Raw genomic sequence first — 14,350 nt, 5'->3', positions numbered from 1 at the left:
CTCCAGCCTTCCCCTAATCCTCTCCCCCAGCACAGCAGACCCCCTTCTATTCACGTGCAAACCGTCTTTAGCATATAGTTTGCACCCCAATGAAAAGTCAGCCCAGTGCTCTAGAAACCCAAATCCCTTCTCCCTACACCAGGTCTTTAGCCATGCATTCAGCTCTCTAATCACCCACTGCCTTTCCTGTGTTGCGCATGGCACAGGCAATATTTCAGAGAATATCACCTTGGAGGTCCTTCCCTTCAACTTGCAGCCTAGTTCTTTAAATTGATTCTTAAGGAGCCTCCACCTTCCATGTATACTGTCATTGGTTCCAACATGGACCAAGACAGCTGGGTCATGCCCAGCCCCTCCCAGTAATTTATCCACCCGGTCCACCACATGCCAAACCCTAGCACCAGGGAGACAGCAAACCATTCGGTTGAGGCGATCCTGGCGACAAATTATTCTATCAGTCCTTCTGATTATAGAATCCCCTATTACCACCAACTGTCTAGGCCTACCTGCACTCCCCCCACCACCTCTACTAGATGGGCTGCTCTCCCAGCTGTTAGGGGTAGCAGTGACATCTAGGGCTGCCACCTCTGTGTTTGCCACCTCCACATCTTCACCCAACTTGACAAATTTGTTTTGATGCACAAACACAGGATTGGGCTTCCTATTCTGCGAGCCCCTTCCACTCCCTCTAACTACATTAACCCATCTTCCTATCTGATAATCCTGACTTACCCCTCCACATCAACCCTACTGACCACCTGCTCAGCGAGCAGAGGACCCCCTTCAAGGTTGTCCTTTCTGCCCAGTGTTGCAACTTGCTCCTCCAGATCTCTAATGCGAGCTTCCAGAAGGGCAACCTGCTCACATCTGTCACAGCGGTATCCATCCTGGAGCTGTTGCACCAATTTTGCATACATGTGGCACACTGTGCACTGAGCAAAACCTTCAACCCTGCTAGCACTCATTTCCCAGTTACAATACAGTTACTTAAGGGAAGTTTAAGATGTTACTTACAGATTAGAAGACTCCTGTTTTAACTCCTGTTTTCAACTCCTGGTTTTTAACTCTCCACTTTAGTTCACAATTCCACTTGTGTTCACAAAATCCACATGCAAGCCACAATCAGCCTCTTATTTATATATATATATATATATATATATATATATATATATATATATATATATAGTTCATTCGAAAAATAATTAGACTGGGACTTAGATCCTGGGGCCCCATTATTATAGGGTAATCCTCATAGTAATTTTTTCAACTCTGTCGGGTTAGGCCAATGCCTCCTCCATGTCCAATTTTTTTGTCCACCTGTTGCCATGTGCTGGAGCCATCCTCAGCACCTCTGAACCTTTCAGGAACTCCATCTCAAATTATGTCTGGGGCTCCTATTACCATTACTGATTCAGTGTCCTCACAGTCTACTCCTGGAGAGGCTGTTTTTGAGCAAACTGCATATGGCCTCTAACAAGCATCAAAGCTTGTGTCTTGCATGTGGCTGATGTCTGTTCGTATGAGTAGGGCACTTTGGCCATGTGCATGGGATACCAATGATTCTTCCAAAGAACATCTGACTTGGTTGCCCTTCAAGGGAATTTGTCTCTTTGGATCTGTTCTTAACACTGTCATTTGTAATGTCACTGCTGAGCGTGTTCCTGTCCCAATGCAGGAGGTCTCTGGATGGAGGAACCTCACCCTTCTCCATTTACTACAGAAGTAGTACCTAGTAGGCAGTCAAAGCCTACCTCTTGTTCAGGCCATGGGTCCTGATTCCAGAGGTCCCCTATCCCCTGGGCTCAGCATTCTGAATGAAAGTGCACCCCCACATCTGCAAGTAGAAGGCTGTTTGTTCATTCTGATGGGTCTTATATTTATTTGGTTCCTAGCCATTTGGGTGTTTGGATTTGTAGCCTCCATTCTAGACCCCTGACTCAGGGGTGTTTCAGCTACCCCTCTTCACCCCTCTGGTATTATTGCACCCGTTTTACATCTTTTTAGGTACGTTTGAGCACCCTGTGACCTCTGATTCTTACTTTAGTAAGAGCCTATTCTTAAGGAATGTATCCAGTTTGAACTTGCACTCCTCCCCGCAGAAAGTACTGTGTGAGACGTGTTTGCAAATTTTGTGATGCTTGACTTTCCTCAGCCCCATCTCTGTCCTGAGGGTCCTCTTCAGTTGCAAAGGGAATGCTTAACAGACCCTCCCTAAAGACAGTCCTTTCCTAGATTCTTTGACATCAAGCAATACAGAGGGTTGTGTAGTCTCTGTTCCTTTTGGCCTCTCCATCTGGATCAAGGAGTCTGGGCAGGACACCAAGATGGTCTCTTAAGACCAAGAAGTCATGGACGCCATTTTTTTGTCTGTGGGTGGAGAGGGGGGATTGTCCCTTCCTCCCACCTTGATTGGTCCTCCCTAACAGACATATACTTTTGCTTCACCCATGAGTTTGCGTCGCCTTTTTTTTGTCCCTCTTCTGAGCTGACCTCTGCTGGCCATAATCTGGATACTGCAAGACTGCACCTCGAAAAGATTTGGGAAACTTTATTCCTCAGAAGGAATATCCTTTGCCAGAAGATACCATGGACAGTCAGCAGGTGGGTCGTGCTGATACTGTGCTACAGATTCCCCCTAAGGGGGTTAGTGTGAGTCCAGTGGCCTTCATGGGAACTGATTCCTTAGGAGCTAGGTCCTCTCCCTCTGGTTGAGCCATGGTCTTCAAAAGAAGTCTCTTTAGATTCCTACTTCTCTCCTTTAATCTCCAAATCAGGTGAATGTTCCTAGCTCTAGTATTTCGTGCTAATATTTACATGGGTACATTTGATGATTATTGGAATCATATAATTGGTACGTGTTTAGGCACATTTTTAGTGTAGCTATCACATGCCAAAAACGCCTATAGTTCCTACGCTTTCTTCTGGTCCTGGTGTTACCCTTCAGTTTGGGTTATCATATATTCTCCTCCCTGCCCCTCCTTTTGAGCAGTTGTAAAGCACCCTATCCTCTCTTTCAGGAGCATTCGGGGTGAATACTCTTCAGTCTTTCTACCCCCCCAGCTTAACCCCTGATCTACCAAGGTACATTTTAAACCAGTTTGGTATTCAATAGGCTAATGCAACACATGGCTGTTGCTGCATTTGTGGGCTTGATGTTGATTTTTAGAGCCGACAAAAAGCTTTCAGCTTAAAGTGATCCAAGCATCTCAGGAGCCAACTAATCATTTTTGCAGAGTTCAGTAGGTGCGCCCCTCCCCTGCCAGTTGTGTCCACGGTGGTTCCAGGCTCCCCCGTTCCTCCGGGGGAGGAATAATGGTCTAATACACCCTAAATGTATAAATAAAGAGAAACTGTCATCTGTCCATGCTATTACCACCTATGTGTTTTCTGCTGTGCAGGCTTTCGCATCCAAAGCTATCTCCTTATGAGATTGATGGTCTAATCAGATGATATCCTTACTCATCATGAACTTCTTTTCCCTGAAGACATGGGTTATGTATACTGAGAACTCAGAGAACTCATGTGCATTTCCACTTTTGCAGTCAAATATGAGAAAACCCAACTAATATGTTTGTTACATGTTCCCAATCACCCATCATACCTGGAAACATATTTTAATATTCAGCTGACTGCAAGGATTTATGAATGTGTCAGAGTAAATTTGTCCTATTCTCATTAAAATGCAGTGCCAGAAGTCCAAGCTTCTAAACATTTAAGCCTTTGTTAGGACAGACAATGTTCAAATTTAGTTTACAATTGATAATGAAGATCTGCCCGCACAATACAGACATGGTAATTATGGCAAACACAGCTGCCCAGGCCCTCATAAACAATGACTTAGTGGGGTGTGGCCAGGACCAGCATGTGAGAAGACGTGTTTCTCACAGCTCCACTCCAGCACAATCAATTGATCCTCTCCCAGCAGCGTTCCAGAGCTAAAAATAGGCGTTCCAGCTGGCTACCGACCCGCTCACCCTCCCGCATCACCCCCCTGCTTTGTGTACCCGGGGGAAAGCAAAGAAAAAGGCCGAAAATATGACCTCTGAAATCCAAGATGGCGCCGCTGCTGCCCTTGCACAGCGCACACCGAGGGGCAGTGAAAAGTTCAGAGATGCGGCTAACAAGAAGGCAAAGAAATTACAGGGTAAAGAGTACCCGAGGGATATGTTATATTACGCTAAAAAGCTGGGGGGGCACCAAGAACAAGACGCAGGGGGGTCTGCTGAACCATCCCAGGATGCAGCACATGTGATGGGAGAGCTGGGCACACTGCAAATTGATATGCAGGGAGAGACAGACGCTTCTGCGGAGCGGCCCCCCTCTCTCCACATAGAAGCTGACAGTGAGGACTCGGAGCAGCCAACTTTAGCTGACATACTTAGGGCTGTGCATGTCTGCACAGCCTCTGTAAACACCCTTAAAGAGCAATTTGGTGGGCTGAGAGAGGATGTGTCCCTGTTGAGACAGGACCTGCAGAAGATTAGAGAACGTATGACTGCAGTGGAAAGCAGAGTGAGTGATATTGAAGACAAACTCCCGCCGGTTGCTCGGGAGGCCCATGCTGCCTATCAACTTGCTAAAGACACCAATAACAGAGCAGATGACATGGAAAACCGCCTAAGACGTAATAACATACGCATAGTAGGACTGCCAGAGAAAACTGAAGGTAGAGATGCTACCACATTTGTGGAGACCTGGCTGGCTGAGATATTTGGGAGGGAGGCCTTTTCCCCATTCTTTACAGTGGAGAGGGCACACCGCACACCAGGTCGCCCGCCACAACCAGGAGGCCCCCCCCAGACCCATCCTGCCCCGGCTTATGCATTACAGAGACAGAGAAGCAGTATTGCGGAATGCACGAGAGAAGGCTAATGTCCAGGTGAACGGGGTCCGAGTGTTGATTTACCCCGACTTTTCTGTGGAGGTACAGAAACGCAGGGCTAAATTCTCGGATGTGAAAAGGCGCCTGCAAGCTCTGCAGCTTCCATATGCCATGCTGTACCCAGCTAAACTTAGAGTCACAGCTAACAGACAGGCCCACTTCTTTGAATCAGCCCAGGATGCAGCCATGTGGCTAGACCGTAACGAACAGGCCCTACGACACCGGGATAGAGAAGACGGAGACAGACCCGCCTGATATACCCACTACTGAAAACAAGTGGAGATCCACACAACTGAAATACAGAAGATTTGTTTGACGTTCACCTGTTGCCCCTTGAAAGGAGCAAACATTCCCCCCTGGATCCTGCAGTATTTACTAGCCATATTTCCTTTTTGGGGAATCTTCTTGCCTTATGCTGCTGGGAACCATGATAGTGTTACGCGAACAGTGAGCTATCTTGTGAAGTAGGCAAGAGAAAATGTGTTCTCTTTATGCGAGAGATAAAGCAAGAATACCATGTTGGTTTTTGTTTCAAGTTCACTTGAGTTGGCTTGTCCTGTTGACAACCTGTTTTTTTTGTTTTTTCTTTATATTTTTTTCGCTTATACCGAGAGATATACTACCAAAACACTGCATACGGGAACTGCTGCACTGTACAAATCATTGCAACTGACGCCACTGACTTCAGGCTCAAGCTTGAACTCCCTGACCGGAGACGACGTACGCTGACATGGACCCCACCACACCTACTGTGTGTGGATCCCCCAACCTTACTTAGCCCTATCGGCTCTGATATGTCACGGATTTTCCTGGAGTGGGCCCTTGTACCGTACCCCTCCTTAAGGCCATGCATTGTTTTGTCCAATGGCTGAACTGCCAATAATCTCCTGGAATGTAAGAGGCTTAGGCTCCCCACTTAAGCATATGATGATTTCCACCTGTTTGAAAAAATACCATCCTATGATTCTATGTATGCAGGAGACACATCTAACTGTTAAAACTAAATGTTGTCTTAAATATGCCTGGGTGGGAAAAGCATACCATTCCACTCACACCTCATATTCAAGGGGTGTGAGTGTAATGATCCATGATTCTGTAGATTTCCAAGAATTAGATGTTTGTATAGATGATGAGGGAAGGTATATTTTTTTGCATTGTAGGGTGAGAAAGATGTACTGTATACTGGTGTGTGTATATGTACCCCCGCCGTTTACGGTGGCGGTACTCCGGTCATTGCTAACTTATCTTAGAGGGCCGACCGGACTTGCCGTTGCTGATAGTGGGGGACTTTAACTGCTGGCTGAGTCCTTCCATGGACAGACACCCCAGTTTGGGGGTCTCTGTCACATCGAGGGACTCTCCATTGCTAAGATTGCTTAATGAGGTTGGCTGGGTTGATATATGGAGACACAGAAATACGAGGGATAGACAATTTTCCTGTTTCTCCAAGACTCATGGGACGTTGTCTAGAATTGATCTGGCTGTGGGCAACCTTGCTATGCTCCCATCCGTCTCAGAAGTGATATATAAGCCCCGTCGTGTGTCAGATCACTCACACTTAGTGATCAGCTTGATTATATCCCTGAAATCCGGGCTTACCAAGAGCCCCATGGAAATTTAATGCCTTTTGGCTGAAATTATTTTTAACTCACAATGAGATGGAGCAGAGCATGAAGGAATTTCTGGATGCCCGGGAATTTTTGGAGTCCCTGGCGGTACAGTGGGACGCTTTTAAGGCTTATATGAGAGGATTTCTCATTTCAGAAATAGGAACGGTAAAGAAGAATTCATGTGGGCATAGGGAAGAACTTGAAAAGCAAGTGGCGGCTCTGGAGGAGACATATGTACGTACCTCGACAGACTCGGGCAGGGAGGCCTGGCAGTCGGCTCAATCTGCTTACAAGCGACTGGTATCCTCCACGGCAGAGAAGAAATTATTCTTCTCCAGGTTGGCATTTTATGAGGAGGGAGAAAGTACAGGGCGTCTACTGGCCAAGATAGCTAACTCTCAACAACGTTCCCCCCGCAATTGGAGCTTTTAAAACATCTGAGGGCAAGTTAGTGAGCTCCCCTGACCTTATACTACTGGAACTGGCCAAATTCTATGAGACCCTGTATCTTCCAACGGGGTAATATACCCCGGAAGACCTAGTGAAATACTTACAGGACATTGACTTCCCACAACTCACAAATGAACATAAAGAGGCCCTAGATGCCACCCTCACTTTAGAAGAACTGCAGATGGCATTGGCAGCATTCCCTAACTGTAAGGCCCCTGGGGCAGATGGGATACCCATAGAAGTTTACAAGCAATACGCTGAAATACTTCTACCTAAATTACTGGCAGTTTTTAATGCGGCCCGGGAACGAGGGGTTTTGCCCCCCTCTATGACTACGGCCAACATAGTACTCATACTGAAGCCTGGCAAGGACCCGATAGACCCTGGCTCATACAGGCCCATATCTCTTTTGCAGAGCGATATCAAGCTTTTAGCTAAGGTCCTAGCGATGAGGCTGAATGGGGCCATTACGGGCATTATTCACCCTGATCAGGCTGGATTCATGCCTAATAAATCAATGGCGGTAAATTTGAGAAGGCTTTATCTAAACATGAAGTCTTCGGCGGATAATGTGGTACAGAGGGCTTTGCTCTCACTGGATGCTATGAAGGCTTTTGATAGCATTGAGTGGGAGTACTTGTGGGAAGTTCTTAAACACTTCGGTTTTGGTGACATATACATTTCATGGGTGCGTCAGCTATATCACAACCCGCAAGCGGCTATCCGGGCATCTGGGTCTATGTCACACACCTTCACTCTGGGGAGAGGTACGAGACAGGGGTGCCCTTTGTCACCCTTGCTCTTCGCGCTAGCCATAGAACCCCTTGCAATTAAAGTAAGAGCCAATCCTGGTATTGTAGGATTTCGATACGGAGAAAAGCAGGAGAAATTGATGCTATATGCTGACGACACCATGATCCTGCTTGGAGATGTAGACAAATCTCTCACACAGGCTATGTCCACCATAGTGGAATTTGGCAGGTATTCGGGACTCCAGATTAACTGGACCAAATTCTCCCTGATGCTTATTGACAAGGGGGGAACCCCCCCATTCCACTAGTATGGTACCCTTGACTACCTCGTTCATATACTTAGGTATCCAGGTGACGCCTGGGATCCGGGACTACGGTAGACTAAATATATCTCCATTGTTACAAAGGTTTAGGGAACGGATTAAAATGTGGAATTCACTCTGTCTGGCGGTAGCAGACAGGGTGAATTTGATTAAAATGATTCTTATGCCCCAATTATTATACGTACTCCATAATGCACCCATGGTAGTGCCCTTAAAGACGTTTAGAATCATCAATTCCCTATTTCGAATGCTCATATGGAAAGGCCGTTCACCAAGGATTAAACTCGAACATCTCCAACATCCCATGGATGAAGGAGGACTCGCCCTACCAAATCCGTGGCTCTACTATATAGCTGCACAGCTACAGCAATTAATAGGTACACTACACACAGGCACAGAGAGGGAGAGAGATATCTGTAATTCCTCAGAACTTGTGATGTTGCACACAGTAAAGAGAGACTCGGTTCTGACAGCCCTGGAAGCGTTAGGCTTTGGCAAACCGAATAAGAAATACCCGACTTATGACCTAATCTAAAAAATCTGGACCAAGACTAAATATATACAGGGAGTAACAGGATACACGGACTACAGCCCAATCTAGTTCAATGATCCATACCCAGAATTAGCCAAGATACAGCATGGGGCGATGTGGAGGAGATATGGGGTGGTATATATTAGACAGATTTTCCAAAAATGCTCTCTAAATGTTTCGCAAAGATTGACACAATTGTATATTGTATTAAGAGTATATTATACCCCCCACAGACTGTTATGGGTCTTAGACCTACTCCACTCTGTACCAGATGCAAAAGGGAGCATGAAGACCTGGTCCACCTACTGTGGAGGTGCCCAAAGCTCCACCCTTACTGGAAGGGGGTGGTGGACACTGTTAGCAGGGTATTCCAGGTCTCGTTACCCACAGATCCAAAACACTGTTTGCTCAATGTGATAGATGAGTTGGGGTGGGATGAGAATACCAAAGTGGCAGTTACTAGAGCTATATTCATGGCACGTAAGCAAATAATGCTACATTGGATTTCAGAAGAGCCTCCTGCTCTTAAAGAATGGATTGATGCTGTGGGGGAAATGCTAAGGAAGGGAAAAATAATTTACCAACACAGAGGTTGCCCACAGAAATTTGAGAAACTTTGGGGACCGTGGCTGAATGTACCTGGGCTTGCCCCGGTGGATTTGGTCGTGGGCAGACTGTTGGGTGTGGGGGTCTGAGGTACTAAATGTCAGACTGACAGAGCCATTCCTTTTTCCAATCTCCCTTTCCTTTTTCTCCTCTTCTTTAGTTTTTTTTCCTTCCTCTGTTTCATTACTGTTGCCGGTGCCTTAAATCTGACTGTAGTATGAGCTTCAGACAGATAGTCAAGTAATGTATAGACAAATAAATGGTTCAAGAGATGGTAGATCAATGTTCAGTATGCAAAGTATACAAGTTCGATGCATCTAATGTTAGAATGTATCCTTCAATATAATTGAAATGTCAGTATGTATTTATATGTTTTTCTTAATAAAATTTTTCTTTTGGATAAAAAAAAAAACAATGACTTAGTAGGATTTTGCAGTGCTGGAGTTTCCAGAAAAGAGCATATAAAGTTTTTTCTTTCAATTAGACAAGGTATGTCTGTTTGAACTTCTCTTAAAGATCCACTTTCTTCTCTGGGTCTCAGTCCAGTAAACCTTTTTTGTTGATGATGGTATTTGTTGGTCAGGTTTTTCTCCCATTTCAGTAATGTTTTTGTTTCACCTGTTTTTATGGTGGATGATTGGTTGGTCCTCTACTTTACTGGCTGAGGTCAATGTTTCCTTTTAGGTACCAGTTTCTCATTAGCAGTGATTATCTGTCCTAGTCTGGAACATTAAAGTGGAGTTCCACCCACTTTTACAACTCTTCAGCATCCCTCACTAAACTGTGCACTGTAAACAAATTGGATATTTTTTAATTTTTTTTCTCAGCACCTACTGTATATCTGCTGTATTCATTTTTCACTTCCTCCTCCCTGGCCGCGGCCCATCGCATCATTTCCTGTTTGCAATGCCTTCTGGGAAGCGGGGCAACTTCCTCTGAAACTGCCGTTGCTATGCAAACCTGACCTGAAACCTATTACACTGCTTGTGCTGCACTGAGCATGTTTGAGATCTGCAAGGATGAGATCCAGGAAGAAATACAGTCTGGCTTCAGATGCCCACGCTTAAGATGGCCACAGCCTGCTGTAAGTTTATAAAATAACAAACTACTGCTATAAAGGAACAAAACAGACCTTAGTTTACAGACTAACTTTACTAGAACACATTAAGCTTGTGTATTATAGGGGTATTTTTATTTAAAATGTATAATTTCGGCCGGAACACCACTTTAAGTTGATCCTTGTTGTCCTCCCCTTGGTCGTGGCAATTTCAATATATTGTATAGATTTGACACATTTTTTTTCTATGTCCCTCAATGGATAATAAAGAAAATAAGATTTGTATACTTGCTGTTAAATCTTTTTTTCTTGAACCCTACTGAGGAACCTGTGTGGGGCAGTATAACCTGACTGTTTTAAGATTTCCTGAATTTCTTGTTCCTCAGTAAACTTTAGCAAAAAACATTATGGTAAGTCCACAAATCTTTTTACCTCCCATGACTGAGTCAAATCCTTCTTCATTATTATCTCGCATACACCCCTCTTAGATTTTTTTTTTTAAAGATCATAGTTCTACCTTAAAGCAGAACTATGCTGCATCTGAGCACCAAAAACGCTATTTAATTCATTTTTAATATTCATAGCAAACCCCCCCATCCATTCATGTCTCCATGCTTTTTTTTAGTGAGAAATCAGTTTGAAAAACACAAACCCTAGCATTTCTGGCCATGGCCATCTTGAATAAGGGCAGATGAGTCATGTAGCATTTACTTCCTGAAATCCATGTACCCTTAGCTTAAGCATGCGGGTGTTCCGTCAGATTAGGCGACTCATCAAATTTTGTAACGCAAGTGACATTCTGTCACGGCCATCTTGAAACACCCCGCACTCAGCCGCCGTAAGGATACAGTGAGAAGGCCTCAAGCGGACATCCTTTTACACCCACGGGTGTCTTGCATTTCACACTTATTTTTAATAGTAAACTGAGCTTATATAGTGAAATACAGTATTTGGAAATCTGTCTGCTGTTTTGATGTTTAATTTTCAAAGTAGCGGTGTTCTGTCAGATTAGCAAACCTGTGAGATCAGCAGGCTTGCCGCTGCTTTTAAAATTCAACATCAAAACAGTCAGATGGATTTCAAAATCCTGTATTTCACTATATAAGCTCAGTTTAGTGTTAAAAATAAGGGTGAAATGCAAGACTCTGGTGGGTGTAAAAAGATGTCCGCTTGCCGCCTTCTCACTGTATCCTTATTGCGGCCGAGTGCGGTGTGTACCAAGATGGCCATGCCGGAACGTCACTTACGTTACAAAAGCTGACGGGTCACCTAATCTGACTGAACACAGGCAGCAGGGTGTACATATCTGAGAAAACCCCTCCTGGTGTGTGTGACATCATTTTCCTAGGCTTGGAAACCAGGAAGTAACTTAAATGTAAAAAAAAAAAAAAAAAAAAAAAAAGGGTTTAAAACATAAATATGATATACTTTCCTATCAGCATAGCAGCATAAGAATTAAAAATAGTAAATATTGATTGAGAGAGTGACGTTCCACTTTATGCTTTTAAAATAGGTTTTTATCAGTGAAACTGTATGAGGCAAAAGTAGCAAAGTGTGACTATAATATAACTGCTATAATGTATATCTGATTTTTTCGGGACTATGTTGTGTCCCTACCCATTATTGTGGAATATGTAATTGGTGTAGAACAGAAAAAACTGTCAAAGCAGAATTATGTCAAATATTGATGTTTTCGTTAAAAAAAGCTAGTTTCAGCAAAGAACAGGGAGTTATAGTACTTCAACTATGTCATGGAATTTCTAAATTGTTTAATTATGTTCTATCAAGCCTCCCATTCCTGACCCTAATAACATGCGAGATTTTGTGAGTTACCCTACGTCGGGAAATGAGAGGTTGCACTGCACTATGAAGAGGACAGAGGATGATCCAGAGGTTGGAGGACCGTGCTATACTCTTTACTTGGAGTACCTAGGTGGGCTGGTGCCTGTTCTCAAAGGGCGAAGAATAAGTAAACTGCGACCAGAGTTTGTAATTATGGATCCTAAAACAGATGGAAAAGCAGGTATTTTTTTTTCTTCTCATTCATGGAATAATTTGTGAAATAATTTTAACTGTCTTTTTGTAGAAAATAAGTTTGAACTCTTTCTACCCATTTGCATTTTGCAATATAATTAGATTTAATTTTCATGTTAGTCTAAAAGAGAAACAAAGATGTTTTTAGTGAGCATTCATTTTCTCTATTATAACATGTAAGAAAAAGCACTTTCTGACATCGTTTATACATTATTAAAATGCTTGCTTATGTTCTTGGTAAAATTTCCTATGTTTTTAGTGGTGCTTCCCCTAGAGGCTATCTGTATGTCGGAATTCAGAATTAGGCTGTGAATAGGGGTGTATATTCTTTTTAAAGGCTAACTCAATCTTTCTAAACATGTATGATGTTACATCCATATTTAGGGTGTAATATGATGCATGCACAGCATCTGCAGCTCCCCTGACTCAAGCCGCCACCCCCTCTTACAGAATTCTGGGGTGCTTCTCAATGCCGGCTTCTGACAAATTTAAAATCAGTGACCGTCAATGTGAGGTCTTTAATTTTTTCTGACCAGTGTAAGGGATAATCCTTCCTGCCCTATACCCCGCTTCAATGTAGAGGGGCATCCTACCTGCCCCTGACCACCTATGAAAGGGAGCATCTCTTCTCCTCCTGATTACCTATATAGGGGAGGTATCCTTTCTGTCCCTGACCACCAATGTAGGGGGCATCTTTTTCTTGCTTCCTGACCACCAGTTTAAAGCGAGCATTTTTACTCCCACTGACCAGCAATGTAATGGAGGGGAATTTTTCTTCCCACTGGCCACCAATATAAAAGGGGGCATTTGCATTTACACTGACCAATTTACGAGGTATGATTATATGAATTGCACATTTTAAAGGGTCTTTAAAGGGGCCTTGTCTTTTACTGGCCATCAGTATACATGGAGCTTTTATTTGGAAATGCCCACTTATTAGTGTAAATGGGGCAAAAATAAGAGGTTTACAAAGGCCACTAGTAAGCTGTTTATATTATAGTACAGAAAATGTTTAAGCCAACAGAGATTTTATCAGAAAGATGGGGCACCAAGCTGTTTAGAGGACCTATCAAAATGTTTCTTCAGGGCCCAATCATCTACAGTCATTTGTACATTTCCATGCTGGATCCACTTTGAGTAGGTTTTGATATTTATACACAAGGATAGCATTTCAGGAATTCCCTCATTTCTGTTATGCTGGTGTTTTTTATAGGGTCATGCTCTACTAATTCATTCTTTTATTGTGTTTCTAGATGAAATCTATGGCAATGGGTTGATCTCTGCAGTTATTGACAGCTGTAATTGCTCAGATTCCAGTGATATCGAACTTAGTGATGACTGGGCAGCTAAGAAATCTCCGAAGGTTACAAGAGCTAGTAAATCTCCCAAACTCCCCAGGTTCTTATATGCCTTTTTGTTTTTATGTATGTGCATGTGTGTGTATTAATACTTATAAAGCAGAACTCTATATTTGCTGGCCACATTCGTTTTCAATTTTCATGCTTTTAACCTTTATTTTTACCTGGTAATCCTGCAAATAACTACACTCCACCTTTGGTGCCATGGCAGTCATTCACACTGGAATGTATACATCAGCCTTTGTTCATCTCTATTACAGTGCCTTGAAAAAGTTTTCATACCCCTTTAAATTTTCCACATTTCGTCATGTTACAAACAAAAACATGCATTTTATTGGAATTTTATGTGATAGACCAACATAAAGTGGCACTTAATTGTGAAGTAGAAGGAAAATTATAAAAGGTTTTTAACATTTTTTACAAATAAATATCTAAAAAGTGTGGCATGCATTTTTATTCAGTATTAGTGGAACCAATTGCCTTTAGAAGTCACCTAATTAGTAAATAGAGTCCATCTGTGTGTAATTTAATCTCAGTATAAATACAGCTGTTCTATGAAGCCCTTTGAGGTTTTTTAGAGAACCTTAGTGAACAAACAGCATCATAAAGGCCAAAGGATCACACCAGACAGATCAGGGATAAAGTTGTGGAGAAGTTTAAAGCAGGGTTAGGTTATAAAAAAAAAAAATCTCAAGCTTTGAACATCTCACGAAGCACTGTTCAATCCATCATCCGAAAATGGAAAG

At 43.2% G+C, this 14,350-nt stretch overlaps 1 protein-coding gene across 1 annotated transcript in view; it reads left to right on the top strand.

The window, feature by feature from the left end:
- Nucleotides 1-14,350, top strand: part of TULP4 (TUB like protein 4) — a 276,431-nt gene that overhangs the window by 239,458 nt on the left and 22,623 nt on the right. Inside the window, exons 9-10 of the mRNA XM_073627891.1 lie at nt 12,001-12,235; nt 13,500-13,644. Coding sequence (XP_073483992.1) covers nt 12,001-12,235; nt 13,500-13,644 — 380 coding nt within the window. The remainder of the gene's footprint in view (nt 1-12,000; nt 12,236-13,499; nt 13,645-14,350) is intronic.

The sequence above is a fragment of the Aquarana catesbeiana genome, linkage group LG04 (genome assembly GCF_042186555.1).
Source record: "Aquarana catesbeiana isolate 2022-GZ linkage group LG04, ASM4218655v1, whole genome shotgun sequence".
NCBI lineage: Eukaryota > Metazoa > Chordata > Amphibia > Anura > Ranidae > Aquarana > Aquarana catesbeiana.
Note: the sequence above shows the minus strand (reverse complement) of the source record. Positions and strands in the feature narration are given on the sequence as shown.